Consider the following 17,146-nt stretch of genomic DNA (forward strand, 5'->3'; position numbering starts at 1 on the left):
GGACACTGATTTTATTCCCAATTTATATTTCTTCTCCCCTCCATGAAAACTGTGCTCTAACCACGCTGACCTGCTTTATAGTTTTGAATGTTCCATGCTCTTTCAAACTTCTGTGACTTTGCTCATGCTGTCACTTCTGCATGGAATCTCATTCTCTACTCTTATATTTGGTAAATTCAATGGTATTCCTTAAGGCCCAAGTCAAATGTCACCTTAATTTTATGTTCCTGACTTTCGCCTCCCCAAATCCGTAGTGTGTGCTTGATACATGTTTATGAAATGAGTACTTAGTAAATCTCCAAAAATATGAAGTAAGGAACTCAGTTTCATTGATGTTTATATAAAAATAAACCTTACATTATACAATAATTTATCTGAAAAGCTTTGAGTACGTAAGATTTTAATAAATCAAAATGTATTCGAGAGAACTAACTGAGTAATCCTCTTTGAAAGTTAAAACAATATTATTGTTATATACATTCTCTTTCACTAACACGTTTTGTCTGTTTATCTTGTGTACATAGCCTGAAGATTGCTTAATAGCAGGAAACCCAGTAACCAATCAGGTGTATATAACTTTAATCTTGTTTCAGTTTATTGAGTTGGGAATATGAGACTACCCATTTTCTATAGTGTATAATTATTACTGATATTATTTCTTTTTAACCAATTTTCATTAAAATGTTTGTTCATATAACCAGCCTGTAAGAGTTCTTCATTGGGAATATTGTTTCTGTAATACAAGATCAAAAAGAGAAAAAATATTTTGTTAAAAGATAGCAAGAAATTAAAGAATGACGTTCTCGCAGAATTGTACAGAAAAGGGGGACCGATGAAATAATATTTTAATATTTTATTTTGAAAATATATAAAAGGCTGATAAATGACAAGAAAATGGTATTTGAATTAAACACCATGAACTGATGCTATTTGTAGAGCACTGTGACACATATTCTCTACATTTATGTCTTCCTTGTGGACCTCTAAGAAACTAGAAGAGGAAGTGGGAGGTGAAATGCATGGATGGGTAGTTCTTTTTTCAGTGAATTGAGAGGTAGGAAAACACCATTGCAAGCATAGGCACTATTGACAGTCTTTTAAACAAAGTAAAGCTTTTACCTCTCCAAAGTGTGACAAAGATTGTGATTTTGTTGTGGCCTTGAACCTTAAACTAAATAATATAGGCTGATGCTCAAAGGGGAAGATCAGTTTGAAAAAGTTAATTGGGATCCCATTCATAATGTCACATAATTAATTTAAACTACAAATGTAGCTTCCTTTATATCTGTTGGCCAGTGTCAATGAATGGAAACGCATTTACATCTTGACATTGTAGAAATGTCTACTCTTTTTTTTCTTTAATTTTTTATTGAAGTGTAGTTGATTTACAATGTTGTGTTAGTTTCTGGTGTACAGCAAAGTGGTTCAGTTATACATGTATATACATATTCTTTTCCATTATGGTTTATTATAGGATATTGAATATAGTTCCCTGTGCTATACAGTAGGACCTTGTTGTTTATCTATTTTATATGTAGTAGTTTGTATCTGCTAATCACAACTCCTTCTGTATCCCTCCCCCACCCCCTTTCCCAGCTGGTAACTGAAAGTTTGTTTTCTATGTCTGTGAGTCTGTTTCTGCTTCGTAAATAAGTTCATTTGCATCCTACTCATGTATTTTAATCAGGGGTTTACGATCAATCGTGATTTTTCTTTACAATATGAACAAAGTACAACAACTTATTTATATTGTCATAGAGTTGACCTTCAAAACATGCCCCAAATCTTCATACTATCTGCTTAAATACCATAGAATGGGTGCAACCTACCATTATAAATAGAACTGAAAAATAGAAAACATTGAAAATATTGTGACTTTCCCCAGTTCTGGAAAACAGTATCTGGGGCTTTGAATTCCAGCATGTGCATGCACAAGGACGGAAGCAACAGAATGAAAGAAAATACAGTTACTAACTCAACCTATTATTTTTCAACCATACGGTTTTATGATAGTAATGCATAAGAGAATATACCGCTTGTAATTACACTACAGACTGATGAGGATTCTGGATTTTTTCATATTCTTCAACATAGTGTTGATACTGATCAGTAAGGAGAGACTGATTTGCTTCATCCATGTTTCTTCTGGCACGAATCAGACAAGAAGCACCCACAAAAATGACTGCAACCAGTAATAAAGCAGCAACGACCGCTATGGTAACAATCTCAGAAATACTAAAATTCCGACCTATGTGAAAAAGAAAACGAGAGCAAAAAATAAATAATAAAACAGTTGCCACCCAAAATTGGATACCGTAATAGAGGCACTGTTCCAGGCACTTTACAAAGTCCTCATATTTAATTTTTATTGGCTACATCGCCCGTTATAGCACCTGGCATCTTCAAAGCACTTTCCGATTTCTCATAGTGAGCCCTACTGGGATAGTTATATTCATTCTAAAGGAAATGATGGCTCAGAGTTTGAGTCACTTGCCCAAGGTCATTTGGTTAGTATGCAGTAGAGTTGTTTTGGAGCCCAGGTCTTTCAGGACCCAGATCCTGTGCTCTTCCACTGTACCCCACTGCCTTTGTTAAGAAAGGTATTTAAAATTAAATCAGAAAGTTTTGAATTTCAAAACTTCAGAAAAAACAGCTCAGAATATCTCCATCTCTTTTTTTTTTTTAGGCTAAATAAACGGAAGCAACATTATGTAGTAGAAAAATAAGGGCATATTACACAGGGCTAAGCTCAAGACTCATTCTCTGTGCTCACTAGAAAGGTGATCCTTGACAATTACTCCCTCTAAGCCTTGTCTTCCTTATTTGTAAAATGAGGATTTTAATGCCTGCCTCAGAGGGTTGTAAGGATTAAATGAAATAGTGTGGTATGTAATCAGCTCAATACCAGGTCAGAGTGGGCTCTCAACAAATGTTAAATTCAGTCTCTTTATCCACAAATAAAAATTCAAATGAAAGCTTCTAAATCCAAGTGGAAAACTGTGGATTACTTTATCTCAGAAAAATGTGATTACCTTAAGGGTGACAAACTTGCTTTCGGAAATTTCCACAGTAGAAATATATTTTCAGTACTCACTTGGCCATTGAACTTCATAAGTGTATCCCAGGTTGTCTGGAGCAGTAACAAACATTTCTATGTTGGTAATTGGAGGCCAAAATGGTACCATATTGTATTGTCTGTTATGTCCAATAGGGGCATTTTCCAATGGAAATGTGGATATATCTAAAATATGTCAAAGACACCTTGTTAATAGACAAACTCAAGCTAATATTAATACATTATTATTATGTTCTGAAGGTGACTCAAAGTATTCAAGGGTAACATTAAAAATTCTTTCATATTTTACACTGAGTAAAGACATAAAAATGTTTCACTACAGCAGAACAGGGAATTGCATAAAACAGAGCTCAGATGCTTTGAGTACAGCACTAACATGTCATCCAATACAAAAAGAGAGTTTAAAAGTAAGGAAGTTTTAGTCTTTTCTTATCTATGATGATCATTAGTTGTTTTACTTTTATATTACAGAAACTAATTTGAATAAAATTCATTAAACTTACTTTTCAAAGCTAAAGAAAAGATTGGACCTGTAATTTGCTGTAGTATCATCTATGATTTAAATATGAGAGACACTGTAGCTAATGAGGTTTGTCCTTGACTATGACTATTTCTGTTTAGTATTTTTCATTTTTCTGTTTAATTAGAGAAATAAATATTAACTTATTCCCTGGGTTTTACTCTGTTAACAAAAAGCACTTAACACTTTGAATCAAGGTCCTAGAATCCTATTTGCTTCCTGCCGCCTTTCATCTTTCTACTTAAATAAAAATCATAGGCATTTATATTATTAGTTTCTGTTATCACAGATAAAAGGAGTGATATACTCTTTGTGACAAAAGATCATTCCTTTTTGTTGTTGTTGTTGTTGTTTATATTTATATTGGTACAATTAAATGCCAAATGGAATGTCACAAAACCAGAGTTGGAAGTGGGTTTGGGTAGGACATTAGTGGAAATACATTTAAAAGAGCTGGAATATGTGAGAAGGCTAGTGAAATATTAGGTTTTCTGTTCGCAAGAAGTGTATTACCTGGACAGTCACTGTGATCCTGTGAAGAACAGGAGAGTATTTTAGCATCTACTCTGAAGAAAAATTGATCATAGAAATGGCAGGTAGTGTTTATATTTTTGTAACTTTAAATTTAAAATCTAGTGATTTTAAATGTACTATGAATTAATGCTAATTAAATATTTATCCACTGAAATCTATTGAGCTCCTGCTGATGCCAGGCACTGATCTAGGCACATGGGGTATAGCATTAAACAAAAGACAAGGTTCCTGGCCTCAAGGCACTACTCCTATTAATTATTTGTTAAAGTTAGATGTTAAAGCTAATAACTTAGATCATTTTTTAAACTTCCCACTTCATCTTTATTGAATTGGCCTCAACCCAGTCCAGTTACAGCTGCATAAAAAAGTTATGTCCATTAAAATAAGTGGAGGAAAAGAAGAAGAATAAAAATATCAATAGCAATTGGATTGCAATGTTGCTTCCCTGTGTCAGACCCTTCAATGGCTCCCCTTCTGTCTTAGAGTTAAGCCCAATGTCTTTAAGGATCTGCCCCCTGTTTTCTCTCTGACCTTGTCATCTCCCTCCGTTTTCTCCCCACTCCCCACTCTGCTCCAGCCACAGTGGCTCCTTTGTTCCTTTGTCTTGGGAGCGTTTTTCTCCATATACTTACGCAGTGCTGCCTGTCCCCTTTCCTGATTTTACTTGTCTACAAAGACTTTCCCCCATATAACATACTCTATATTTATTTACATATGCTTATTGTCAGTTTATACATTGCTGTCTAGTTTCCAGCAGTGTATGTTTAACAAAAGTTTGTTATGTTCGTTTCTAAACCTACTAATTCTAGTTATTTGTTATTGAAATAAAAGTAATATAACAAAACACACGTAAATCGATAATTATGATTATAAAAAGAGGAGGATGTTGTTTTTATAATATATAAATGGAATGCTTTGGAAAGATTTATTAAGAATAAGTGGCTGCAACGTTGCTATAGAATTAGGAATGAGCAACTATGATTTTTAAGGGTTAGGGGAGCATTATGAAAATTTAGAATAATACTGTACTCAGATTGCATCACAAGGGTTGTTAATTTCTTGTTTCACTTTAAAGAAACAGACACTGTAAATTATAGACAATTCATTATGGTTGTATGTATGTATATAAATACACATGAAAAATCAGATGGAACTCCAATCAGTGAATTCATAGAAGATTGATACGTGAATAAATATTTGTATTTAAGCTATTTATTTCTTAAATTGTTTTCAGATGAAACAAACTATTTTGACCAAGTCATCAATTAATGGTCCAAATCAGGTTAGGTTAGCGGTTTCTATTGTATTCTCTCTCTCTCTCTCTCTCTCTCTCACACACACACATACACCCACACACAGCACAGAAGTAAGAGATGGCTGAATGAATAAATGAATCAGTAGATAGTTAATCTCCAATATTATGTTTATGTGCATGACGAAGTAAAGGCACATAAGACAAAACTTAGAACACTTAAAATGTGAAAATTTATGATGTTTTAACCAGTAAAAGCACATTCGTTGTTGGAATAGTAATACAACCCTCTCAGCTGAGTGAAGAGAAAGTAGCCTTTAAATAATATTTTAAAAATGCATTACAATGAACTTAAAAGAGATTTTCTACAGTGTGATATAAAAACTAACATTAACTTTTCAAGTTGAATAAAATTTCCATTTGTGAGAGGCCGTAAAGTAATAAGAATCAGAACTGTGGATTATGAGTGTATTTTTTCTGTCTTTTGGGGTATCAAAGAAGAGCTCTTTAAGGTTTTTGCATTCATATTAAAAAACAATGAGGATGTTCATTGGAAGATATGAGAAAGAAAAATTGGGGAAACATGGTAGTCATCTTTACATGGTAAAAAGGAGAAGAGATTACCTTTTTAGTCCTATTGAATGTTAATAAGTATCATCTTACAATTACTGTTCTGAGAGACTTCTCATCTGCCTTTTCAAAGTGGTTTAGAATAGTTGGAAATGGCTAGATATTAGAGCTATTTTATCCTATTGTTAGGTGTAGTTTAAATGTGCCAAATGCTTAGCCTAAAGTGGTAACTATGCCATCTGAACAATCTCCTTTGCTGAGCCTGCAAAAAGCATATGAAAGAGTTTTACCAGCAGTGTATCTCCTCAGCCATTCATCAAAGACTGCATCAGTGAAAGTATGTAGGAGGACAAAAATAGGATCATTGGGAGATAAATGAGTTTGCCCCCCAGTTCCATTCAGGAATAGATGAGCCAAATTGTGAAGGCTTCGCACAGTAGGGTCATACCTTCCTGTGGGATCACTGTAACCTAGATACAAAAAGAAGGATGAGAATAGTAAAAACCATTACACATATCTAACTTTTCAAGTCCAAAGCAGTGATTATATTGGGAAACAATTTTTCCTAAGCTTGTCAGGCCAATTTTTACCTTAGTGTAATAGCACTGCTTCTCTGTACCTATGGTTGGTGACATGTGTTTGCTGTACCGAGAGCTAGGTTAGTTTGAAGCTAGTGGCATGGCATTCTAAATGTAGCCTCTAGCTTAAAAATAATGACCTGCAAAGACTACCAGTCAAAATATATAGAACACTCTATTTTGACAAGGGTAACGTTGGTCTACATGGAAATAAAGATAGTGGAAAGCTCTAGCTTCTACAAAAACTGCTGATACAATTGGGAGAACACCACTCTGATTGTCCTGGAACTTAAATTGCCAGATGTTACTTTAGTCTCCTACCTTATTCCTTTTGAATGACTGTCAGCATGTTTATTTTTAGAAAATTATTTTTGTGGAGAAGTTACAGTTTCTCAGAGCTTTCTTACCATCTCTGTGCTAGTTTTAAATATCTGAAGACTGCTGTCAAAATGTTTATAGAACTTTTGAGAATGATCTGTATTCTATCTATATATCTTCTCCAAATACATTTCCATATTATATATATTTCACATGTGGATCATATATATATTCCCATTTTATATATAATCCACATATTATATTCCCATATATACTCACATATATATATTGTTCATGAATACATATTAGAGAGAAGACAAGGATAGATCACAAACAAAAATAGATGGTCTCTGATGTGGGATGGAGTTACAAGTGTGTGTAGTTAGCTTAAAGGACCAGAGCGGGGATAGCAGGGAAAGGCTGTATATTATAAAACAAAATTAGAATTTGAAATACATTAACTCAGTTGTATAATTATAGTTATTCATTTACTCATATTTATATGTTTATTCCATTATTTTTTGACTCATAAAACGTTTAAAGATTGTCTGTAATGTACACAGCAGGTGGTTAAGCACTAATCTTTTCATGCATTCTGTCAGGAAATCAGTACAATTTGTCTTTTGATTGGGCATCAGTAAGACACAATCTGCAAATTCTTTATGAAATCACTACTTATAGTCTTAGTTTATAAATACCAGCTTAGTCAAAATACGGTTATTATTTATTGAGTCATCTCCAAGTCAGTGTATCATTGTAGTTATGAAAATTAACATAAAGATAGGAAAGAATGGCATATAATTTTGATGATAAAAGGGGAGATAATTGAAAATAATTATCGGATCTATACATCAGGTATCTCAGATTATGGGAAAGAGAGATCTATTCCCTTTTATTGGTTGGGGGGAGGGCGGTCTAACATGTGCAATGCTGTATTTAAGGTAAAATTTGACAATAACAAGTTTATAATAAAGTTAAATGTGATTCTACTCTCTTAAAACTTTAAATATATATCATGAATAATTTAGAGGTATCAAAATTTATTTTATAAAGTAAATTATTTTATAAAATAATTATAAATGAAATACAATTTATTTTAGAGGACTTAGAAAATTTGGATTTGAATCTGTGCTCTGTTACTAACTAGCTGGATATCTTTGGAAATTAATTTCACTTCTTTGGACCTCAGTTTCTCAGCTTTAAAATACTTTGAATTAAGCAAGGAAAACCAAATTAAATATCTCTAGATGCAAGTTCCAATTTTTATAGATCTTAATAAAAGTTGCAGGATGATACCTAAGTAAAACATGGGTCCAAACCAGGCTTTAGTAGATGGCAACTTATGTTCAGGATTTTTTATTATATTTTTTAAGAAAAAAATTAATAATCTCTCCAAGTCTTGAATATTATTTGCCTATACTAGAATTTGATATAGTTATACACATATTGGCCAGCTACCTAACAGAAATTTGAGTTTAATACCTTTTAGGTATTTTAACAGAATCATTTCCAAGGGCTTCTCCTATGATAAAAAGTTTCAGGGTCTCACACTTTTCTTTAAGAAAGTTCTTTTTTTGAGCAGAGAATTGTGATTATATCATAATAGGTGGCCCTATTCACATAAACTTACAGGATCCATATGGCATTCAAAGGTTTTTTTCAAAGAGATTTGAATTTGAATAGTTTTCCCTGTAACAACTAGGTCAATTCAGAGCACCGATTTTTACTTGCCTTCCACTGTGTTTCGGAAACTGTTTGTAGAAGTGGAATAAAAAGGAGGTGTGTCAAATAAACCAACTTCCAAGCACTGAGTGACATCCTGTGGTTCAGGAAGACGTTGCACCATTGGTCTAGCCACATTTCCAGCTGGATTTCTCCTAATTGGCCTACCCTCAGTGCCTGGGGAAAAGATGGGAAACGGTGAACATGTATAGAACATTTAGAGATCTTAGCTTTGTTTTTCAAATTTGTATACATAGCACGAACACTGAAAAACAGGGTTTCCTTGGTAGAAGAGAAAATTTTTAAAGTGCATATTTAGTGGCATTAAAGTGAGGAAATAAGTTATCATGTCCAACTTCTGTGAATAGGGAAATTGTGTGATACACAAAATCACCTGAGGAAAAAGATGATCACAATAACAGATAGAGGTCCTTGTATTTGTTAAATCAACATATGCTTTTTTCAAGAGAACACATTAAAATGAAAATTCCATGGAAAATTAAATCCTACCAACATAATCTCATAAACCAGAACTCTACACTGAAATCCGTATTTCATACACATACGAAATTTTGTACTTGAATGCTCTTTCAAGCCTTCAGAGAAATAAAGTTAAAACAACCTTAAATCTCTTTGGGAAGCGGTCTGTATTGCAATCACCACATATTTTTCAGCAATTAATGTGGAAAATAATTGAAACATTTTAAGGTCAGTAAGATAAACAGGTAAACAAAGAGCTGCTGTACTAGGGATAATATGTACCCCTAGAGATACAGAGATGCCTTTGGGGAGACAGGGAGGGAGAAAAGGAGAAATAGGGAAGGGAGGGAAGGGGGGGGTGGGAAGCGGGGAGAGCGTAAGTGAGAGAATCAATTCTTCCCAAATGGATGGCTTCAGGAAGCCTTCATTAGGTAGAGAGATTTGCAAAGATCCCTAAAGGACTGAGGAAAATTGCCAGAGGTGAAATAAGACAGATTTTTCAAGTCAAACATTTTAAGCACAAGTAATAATAAAAGAGATAAGCTTTCTTCTATGCATCATATAAGCCCCATCGGAGCACAAACTCTTTTCTTGATCACCAGTGTGTCCTCCAGTCTTGATCCAGCACTGGCATATAATTAAAGCTAAATAGTTGTTTGGTGTATGTTGATTTATGAAAAGATCAGGTTGATTGTACAAGAGGGCCTGTTAGGTGAACAGCTTGCCTAGGGTATGTGGCAATGTAAGGGTGTAGTGGATGGCGGGAAGGAAAGGAAGCTAGACAAGAACTGTTTTATTTATTAGGCCAGTGAAAGAAAAAAGGAAAATAACATTTTATTGAACACATATTAATGTGTCTGATATGGTATCACATACTTTAATAAGATATCTGATTTAATCCTCACGGTAATTCTTGCCTCTCTCTACTTTTCTTCTTGGATGAAATTATCCATTCCTGTGGTTTCACTGATCATCTTTTACAAGACACCCATACCCGTACAGCTTTGGATCAAACCTTCCTTAGACGTTGCATGCTTATGTCCTCATATGCTTTCTGGACAGTATCTTTCCAGTATTCCATAAATGCACCAAATTCGGTATACTGAAAGAGTTAATTATTGACATCTAACATTCTTCCAGCCACTAAAATATCACCTTTAATTCATCACATGTAAAACATGCTCTTTCTTCACTATACTTCTTAAATTTGCTTTCTACTTCAGACACTCTGAACTTTTCATTCATTCCTGCATGGAAATCCCACAGGACTCCAATCCATAGGATGTTAATAGGTGCAATGGCAGAAGTTGTCCATGTGCAAACAAATTAAAAAAAAATCACAGTCAGAGAGAGATGAATGTTTTGGTATCTAAAGACATACTGATCCTCAATTTTATCTCATTCAGCATGCCAAACAAAGTTTTATTTTAATTTTTAAACTTCTACAGAATAAAATTTTATATACATTTACTTCTCTTATTCCTATATATGCCTAAATAATTTTCTAATGGTGAAAAATCTACTTAATTTCTTTGCTCTATTTAAAATATTCTCTATTTAAGTTACAAAGTAATTTAATATTTGGTGCCTAAAGGAATATGTGCAGAATAAATGTTATTAGTATAATAATAAAATAAAAAATAAATTCCAATAATTCTAGTTTTTATATGGAAGAACAAAAGTTCAAAATAGCCAGACGTGCCTGAAGAAGAAAAATAAGATGGGATAAAAAGACTCTGATAATTAAGACCTTCTGTTAGCAGCAAGAGAGACGGTAAAAATAGGATCTAAGGAAGAGAACAGAAAGCTTCACGGGAGCTGATCCACATAGGACAGAAACGTGCCCTGTGGCAGAGATGGCATTCAGACCACTGGAGAAAGGATGCTAGGAAAACTGGGTAATCATTCTCTTTTTGTATTCACTTTGGGAGAGCTGGAAAGAGCTAGTTGGCAGACATCTTCTGTACAGTATCTTTCTTTTATTAAAGGCATCCTCCATGTCACCTTTTGGTTTTTTAACCTTCTGAGCAGATTAACATAATAGTAAAAATAATATAATAACATAAAATAATAGTAATAATCATTATACAATAATAATAGTAATTATTATTATATGTATTTTTTACTCCCAGGGCACTTCCAACTCTTTCTGCATATTTCACATTTCCTAGGGAAACATTTTCTGTGAATTTCCAACACAAGACACATGACTACTAAGCAGTGCTGAGCTTACTAAGAGGATTAATTAATACGAAATAGACATTTCCAAAATAAGAAAGTGAGCAATGCACTGACCAAGTTGTTCAAGGAAAGCAATGGAAAAATGGATAGGCACTTTCTTTTTCCCCTGGAGCACCCCAGATTGCCTTGACTGTCCTAGGTACTTAGTGAATATTTGTACATCAACTCTCCATAATAAACGTGGATTTTAGTCTGAAGTCCTTAGTAGAATGAAGAGCCTTCAGGCAGCACATTTAATCACTTTACCTAACAGGCAGTTCTGAATCCTAGTTGTCATTTGGAACTTACTGTTACAAAGGGTTCCCAGGGTATCATAATCTTCCAAGGATTCGCAGACCACTCGCCATTGAGAAAAGACGGAGTTCGGGCTTATAAGAGTGGAATCAAAGTTGCTTCTTGATCCCATCAAGTCATTGGTGCAAATGTCACAGGTGTTCTTCCCGGTGGCAAAATTCCAGTAAGGAAGGGAGAAAGAAGGATCCTGCAACATTTCCTAGATCACAGAAACTCTGTTAGCATTCTCTGCTTTTGTTTAAAATTCTCCCTTTGCTTGGTTTACTCCCTGGCATTCTGTTTCTATTAGTTCTTTTCAGCCACTTAGGAACCAGTTAGTGTGTCAGTGGTGCCTGAAGGGCTAGAGGACTTAAATACCTTATTTAACAAAGCCTCAAATTTACTACAGTAAGTCACTTGGGCACTAGAGGGAATGAAACTCAACTTGTTATACAGAAGTTTCTGCAAATGCTTTGGGGAGGTGTCTTCCTTTTCTTTTTTAGGCAAGTTACATTTCTGTTGGTTTTACTAAAAATTATCAATAATCACTTCTACACTTTGACATTTCCACTTCCTTTCATTTTCTTATCTCTAATTCAAGCATGACTAACTCCTGGTCTGGCGCCAGACTCAGCCTCGAGATATATTATGTGAAGCAGTGCCTTTTATTTTGTTTCTGTTTTTTAATTTAACCAGAACGACTTCAGGCATTTAGATTCTGGTTTGGCCACAGACTACGGAGGCTCTTTCACACTTGCCTTATCTGCCAGGGCACTGAAGGTGTTTTACTTAGAGACCCCTGCTTCAGAATCTAAACTATGAAGACTCAGGCTTCTGCTAGAAACTAATACAGACAGGAAATGCTAAACTGAAGCAGAATATTTCTCTGTGCACACTGTTATTTAGACCAGAGACCTAGTTTCCATTTAGAGCTGTTCTCAACAATTTTAAAAATGCTGGACTCAAGATCACATGCTTATTTTACTGGGTTCCTTTAAACATGTATTTATTGTACTTGTTATTTCTCATTCCTTTAAGCCTTTAGTGAGCTATATTTAGAGTGTGGGATATAAATGTAGGGATTGCCATTGTTTTATCTCACAAGTATTTAGTACATATGTACTTTTTTACTTTTAAACCCTTTCTAGGAAGCATTTCCTTGTCCTCGGGGTATTTTAGAGGGTCAGAACTTTCCAAGGTATTCCCCAGTTATTGATCTCCAGAGCTTTAGAGTCCTTATTTAGAAGCCATTGTTCTGGTTCACAAAAATTAGTGACAGCTTCTAAGGGATCATTAAGAGTCAGTTTGTGGTTCAGCAACTGGCATCTGGGAGCTGGAGCAGATTCATGTGGCATTTCAACTGTGCGTTACATTTAGATTGTAATTTGTTGGATCCCTTGTGCTGTTGGGTTTTAAAAACGTAAGTCTCTATAGAGGTTGAAGCTTACGCAGGCAAAATTGAAGCTTTTAGATACTTTCCACCTGCCCTTCCATTTTGATGTACCTGTGGGAAAATGACTTGAAGGCAAGAAGAGCTCGAGTCGATTACAAATGACAGATTTATCTACTCATAATCTGAAAATTGCCTTGAAATCAGAGCTATAAACTATGAAGTTCAGAGTATCAGATGAATTCATTTAATCACTCTCAAATTGCATATGGATGGACTACTTACTTGTGAATATTTTGTTCTGTATTTTAGTGCATTAAATCTCTCCCTTCTAACCATTTATTTTCTTGGATAATGCTGGGCACAAGCATACTGCGAATCAATATGGGAATCTGCCCTCGGATATTTTTAGATTTTAATTTGTGGGGAGGGATTCATTGCTGTCATTTCATCTAGAAAACAGGTTCAGTTTGTGGATTTCCTAATTGAGATCTAAGAATTTTAAAGGGGTTAGGGGTTAGGTTGGGGTTAGCAGATGTAAGCTGTTATATACAGAACTGATAAACAACAGGGTCCTACTGTATAGCACAGAGAACTATATTCCATATCCTATGATAAACCATCATGGAACAGAATATAAGAAAAGAATGTATAGATATGTGTAACTGAATCACTTTGCTGTACAGCGGAAATTAACACAACATTGTAAATCAACTGTACGTCAATAACAAAAAATTTTTTAAAAAACTTCATTTAAAAATAACAATACTTTTCTTAAAATATTGAGCAATTAGTAAAATAAACAATGTGAAAGTATTTATGTTAACAGATTCTTTAATGTGGCTTTAGCTTATCTGATTAAAAATAAGCAGGAAATAACTTTGTTTTGAGCTTCACTTTATGCCAAAAAAGTCAATGCCTTTTTAATTAAAATGATGTCTGACCTATGGGATGTTGTTAGTAGGTGTCTTCTATAAGCCTCAAAGTGGTAGGGGGCATGGAAAAAATGTAGTTCAATTAAAATATGACAATATAAATGAAAAGTAATTTTTTTCATAATTTAAACCCCGTATCATATCAGAACGAATCATCAACTTATAAAGTGAGCTATACATTTGGGACTTGGAAGACTGAGAAGTTATACACACCTGCCTCATTCAAACCAGGAGGAGGTATTGGTTTACATTTGAAAAGGGAGACATATCAAGTGAGAGTCCCTTCATTGCAAACTATATGAGGGTTATTTTTTCAATGACAGAGCTGTAGAATATGTCCAGTGCTTTAATTCACACCTACAAATATCTCAATTGGCTTCCTCATCACTGATGAGACTTTCTTTTCACTTCACAAAGGGTAAAGATTAATTAATAAGGAAGTAATTAGCATAGGGAGAAACTTAACAGAATGCCAAAGGCAGATTAATAATGTGAAATCGCTTTGTCATCGCCTGTTTTGATCATTTGGAACACAGTGGATCAACAACTTAGAAACAAGTCACCTCCTCTGTAAAGGATATGAACATGGCCATGCCTCGTGCATACCTGCATGTCCCTCTCCAGCTGCAGCAGGTGGTACCTATGCCATGTGAGAAACGCTGGTCCCTCATGAGAGAAATCCACTTCACCAAAGCTTTCCTGTCCTGCCCCCAGAAAAGTCTTTTTGACTGAGTAGTAGTGCGTCCAAACAAAGTAGTTATAAATGGAAATGTTCTCAAATTGTGGGGTGTTGCCATCTGGCCCCAATATTTCTTCTGATCTCCTGGTGGCAATGACAAACTGAGGGTGAATTGTACGCTTTGCCATATCCAGGGCCCGGACAAAGCGGTTCTTTTCTTCTGTACTTAAGTCCAGTAGGTTTCTCCTGACTTTAAGGGTACAAAATTCAAACGTGAAAACATCGGCAGTGTGGGCATGGGTAGACAATGCACATAATCATCTTGTAACACCACGTCCCATTTACCCATGAATGATAACTTACATGTGTGCTCACATCATTTTATACTTTTAAAAATACCCCTTGCTAAAATCCCTTCTTCAGGCCTGCTTTTTGTCTCTCTCTTCCCCTCCTTCTTTCTCTCTCCAACTTACTCTAGGATTCCTATGAGCTTTCCTTAATCTTACCATGGACTTTATGATTCTATGATCCTGTTATATTGATTTCTGCTCACTATTGGCATATTTCTTGGAGTTTTCTACCTTTTTAATATCATAAATTTTGCAAAAACACGGTATGCGGTATAGTATAGTGGTTAAGACCAGAGCCTCATTCTGTGACTGCACACATTTCTCTAAGCATCAGTTTTTCATCTGTAAAGTGTGTGTAAGAATATCCGCTTTATAAAGCTGTAAAGACTAAGAGGACACACATAAAAAGCACTTAGACCAGAGCCTGGCTCAGAATAAAGACTCACCCACAGACATAGAGAACAAACTTATGGCTACCAAAGGGAAAGGGGGAGAGGGATAAATGAGGAGTTTGGGATTAACACGTACATACAACTGTATATAAAATAAATAACAAACAAAGATGTACTCTGTAGTACAGGGAACTATACTCAATATTTTGTGATAACCCATAAGGGAAAAAAATCTGAAGAAATAGATATATATGTATAACTGAATCACTTTGCTGTAGCCACAACATTGTAAATCAGCTATACTTCAATTAAAAAAAAAAAAAAAAGGTTTCCCTGGTGGCACAGTGTTTGAGAGCCCGCCTGCCGATGCAGGGGACACGGGTTTGTGCCCCAGTCCAGGAAGATCCCACATGCCGTGGAGCGGCTGGGCCCGTGAGCCATGGCCACTGAGCCTGCGTGTCTGGAACCTGTGCTCCGCAACGGGAGAGGCCACAACAGTGAGAGGCCTGCGTACCACAAAAAAAAAAAAAAAAAAGGCTCAGTAAACGTCCCCTGAAACTCTTGGTCCCATGTTTGGCACAAGGAAAACAATCCAGTATTGCCAACTGTTACTATTTAAAGCTTTCTCATTTATTGTCATTTAGGCTGCAGGCCAGGCTCATCTTGTAAAATGGCTGAACTTGATCATCAGAGCAGGAACCATCCTTGTGGTCAGCAAGGGTAGTGGAAGAAGCTCATCGATTAGAGCTGGACACATCTCAGTGTGAATTCCAGGTTTACCACATACCAGCTACATGGACTTGACCTTTCGGAACCTCACAATTAACATAACTATCTTGCAAAGTTACTGAAAGGTCCAGTCATAAACACCTAGCACAGTTCCTAGTATAAAGGAGTTGCTCAACAAATCTTTTGAAAGGAAATGTTATTAGAAGACTTGAGGTTCACCTTCAACTCCTTAAATCAAATACTTTTCTCAGCCTCTCTAAGCCTCAGTTTCCTCAGCTGTGAAAAGTAAGTCTTGAGCTTTATGATTTCTGGGAGTTCTGAAAGTTCAACTGGTTCAGGATTCTGTAAGTGTGTTGAGTTCCACGCAGAACTGTGCATCCATTCACACCCCACTTACCTATGAGAACCCTCTGGTCACAGGCAGCTCCTCTCCATCCAGGACGGCAGGTTCCACAGTTGTATCCTGAGAAATTGCCAATGCAGTGGCATGTCCTGTTGAAGAAGCGCGTGGGCCAGCCCTCTCGGTCATCTCTGCCATCGTGTGGGTACTGGGGGCCGTGGGGTCGGGAGTCAGCTGTCACCACTTCACACCTGCCCCTTCCCGATGAGGAACCACAGCGGTCAGTCCCAGGCCCAGACAGTGGGAACAGGTCTGGGCAACACACGCCATTTCTCAGAGCCTCGATGGTGACACACTGTCTTGGGAATTGAGCCCAGGCCTGCTGGAAAAAAAGCAGGGCCAAGAAGGTGTAGCCCAGAGAGAGGAGTTTGGGAGCTTTCATTCTGCTTGAAGCAAGAATGCAGTACAGGCTCTGGTTTTCAGCCCTTTGTGTAGAGCCCGAGGCACATAGATAAAAAGCAAGCTGAAAAGGAAAAAGCAAGATGAAATTATGCAAGTTGTTTTGTACTGTTATAAATGGCATGAGACCCTTCCCAACCCACCTTCAAAATGCTTTTCATATCTGTAAAATGACATTTCAAAAACTAATCAAAATAGTAATTTACCTTTAAAAATTTGACATGTATAATACCTACATAATTAAATCCCCTGTCCTCGTCATTTAATTTTCTTCATTTTAAATTTCTATTTATATAAAAAAATACTTA

The 17,146-nt window shown here is 35.7% G+C and overlaps 1 protein-coding gene across 1 annotated transcript; it reads right to left on the reverse strand.

Moving 5' to 3' along the window:
• Window positions 1-436: 436 nt before the first annotated feature.
• On the reverse strand, window positions 437-16,858 carry TYRP1 (tyrosinase related protein 1). The gene is made up of 7 exons (XM_030763804.2): window positions 16,437-16,858; window positions 14,496-14,818; window positions 11,580-11,784; window positions 8,580-8,747; window positions 6,243-6,422; window positions 3,095-3,241; window positions 437-2,248 (listed from the first exon to the last, which is right to left on the reverse strand). Exons 1-7 carry the CDS (start codon window positions 16,819-16,821, stop codon window positions 2,043-2,045), a joined length of 1,614 nt encoding a protein of 537 aa, XP_030619664.2. The 5' UTR covers window positions 16,822-16,858; the 3' UTR covers window positions 437-2,042.
• Between the last annotated feature and the right edge of the window lie 288 nt (window positions 16,859-17,146).

The sequence above is a fragment of the Delphinapterus leucas genome, chromosome 6 (genome assembly GCF_059928025.1).
Source record: "Delphinapterus leucas isolate spDelLeu-1000000601 "Yukka" chromosome 6, BTC_Dleu_Yukka2, whole genome shotgun sequence".
NCBI classification, from domain to species: Eukaryota; Metazoa; Chordata; class Mammalia; order Artiodactyla; family Monodontidae; genus Delphinapterus; species Delphinapterus leucas.

Excerpts from the sequence above, each read along its gene's own strand:
- TYRP1 (XM_030763804.2), bottom strand. The coding sequence starts at position 16,821 with ATGAAAGCTCCCAAACTCCTCTCTCTGGGCTACACCTTCTTGGCCCTG. Across the intron at positions 14,819-16,436 it reads TGACCAGAGGGTTCTCATAG|TCAGGAGAAACCTACTGGAC; the intron begins GTAAGTGGGGTG and ends GTACCCTTAAAG. Across the intron at positions 3,242-6,242 it reads GCTGAGGAGATACACTGCTG|ATATATCCACATTTCCATTG; the intron begins GTAAAACTCTTT and ends GACATATTTTAG.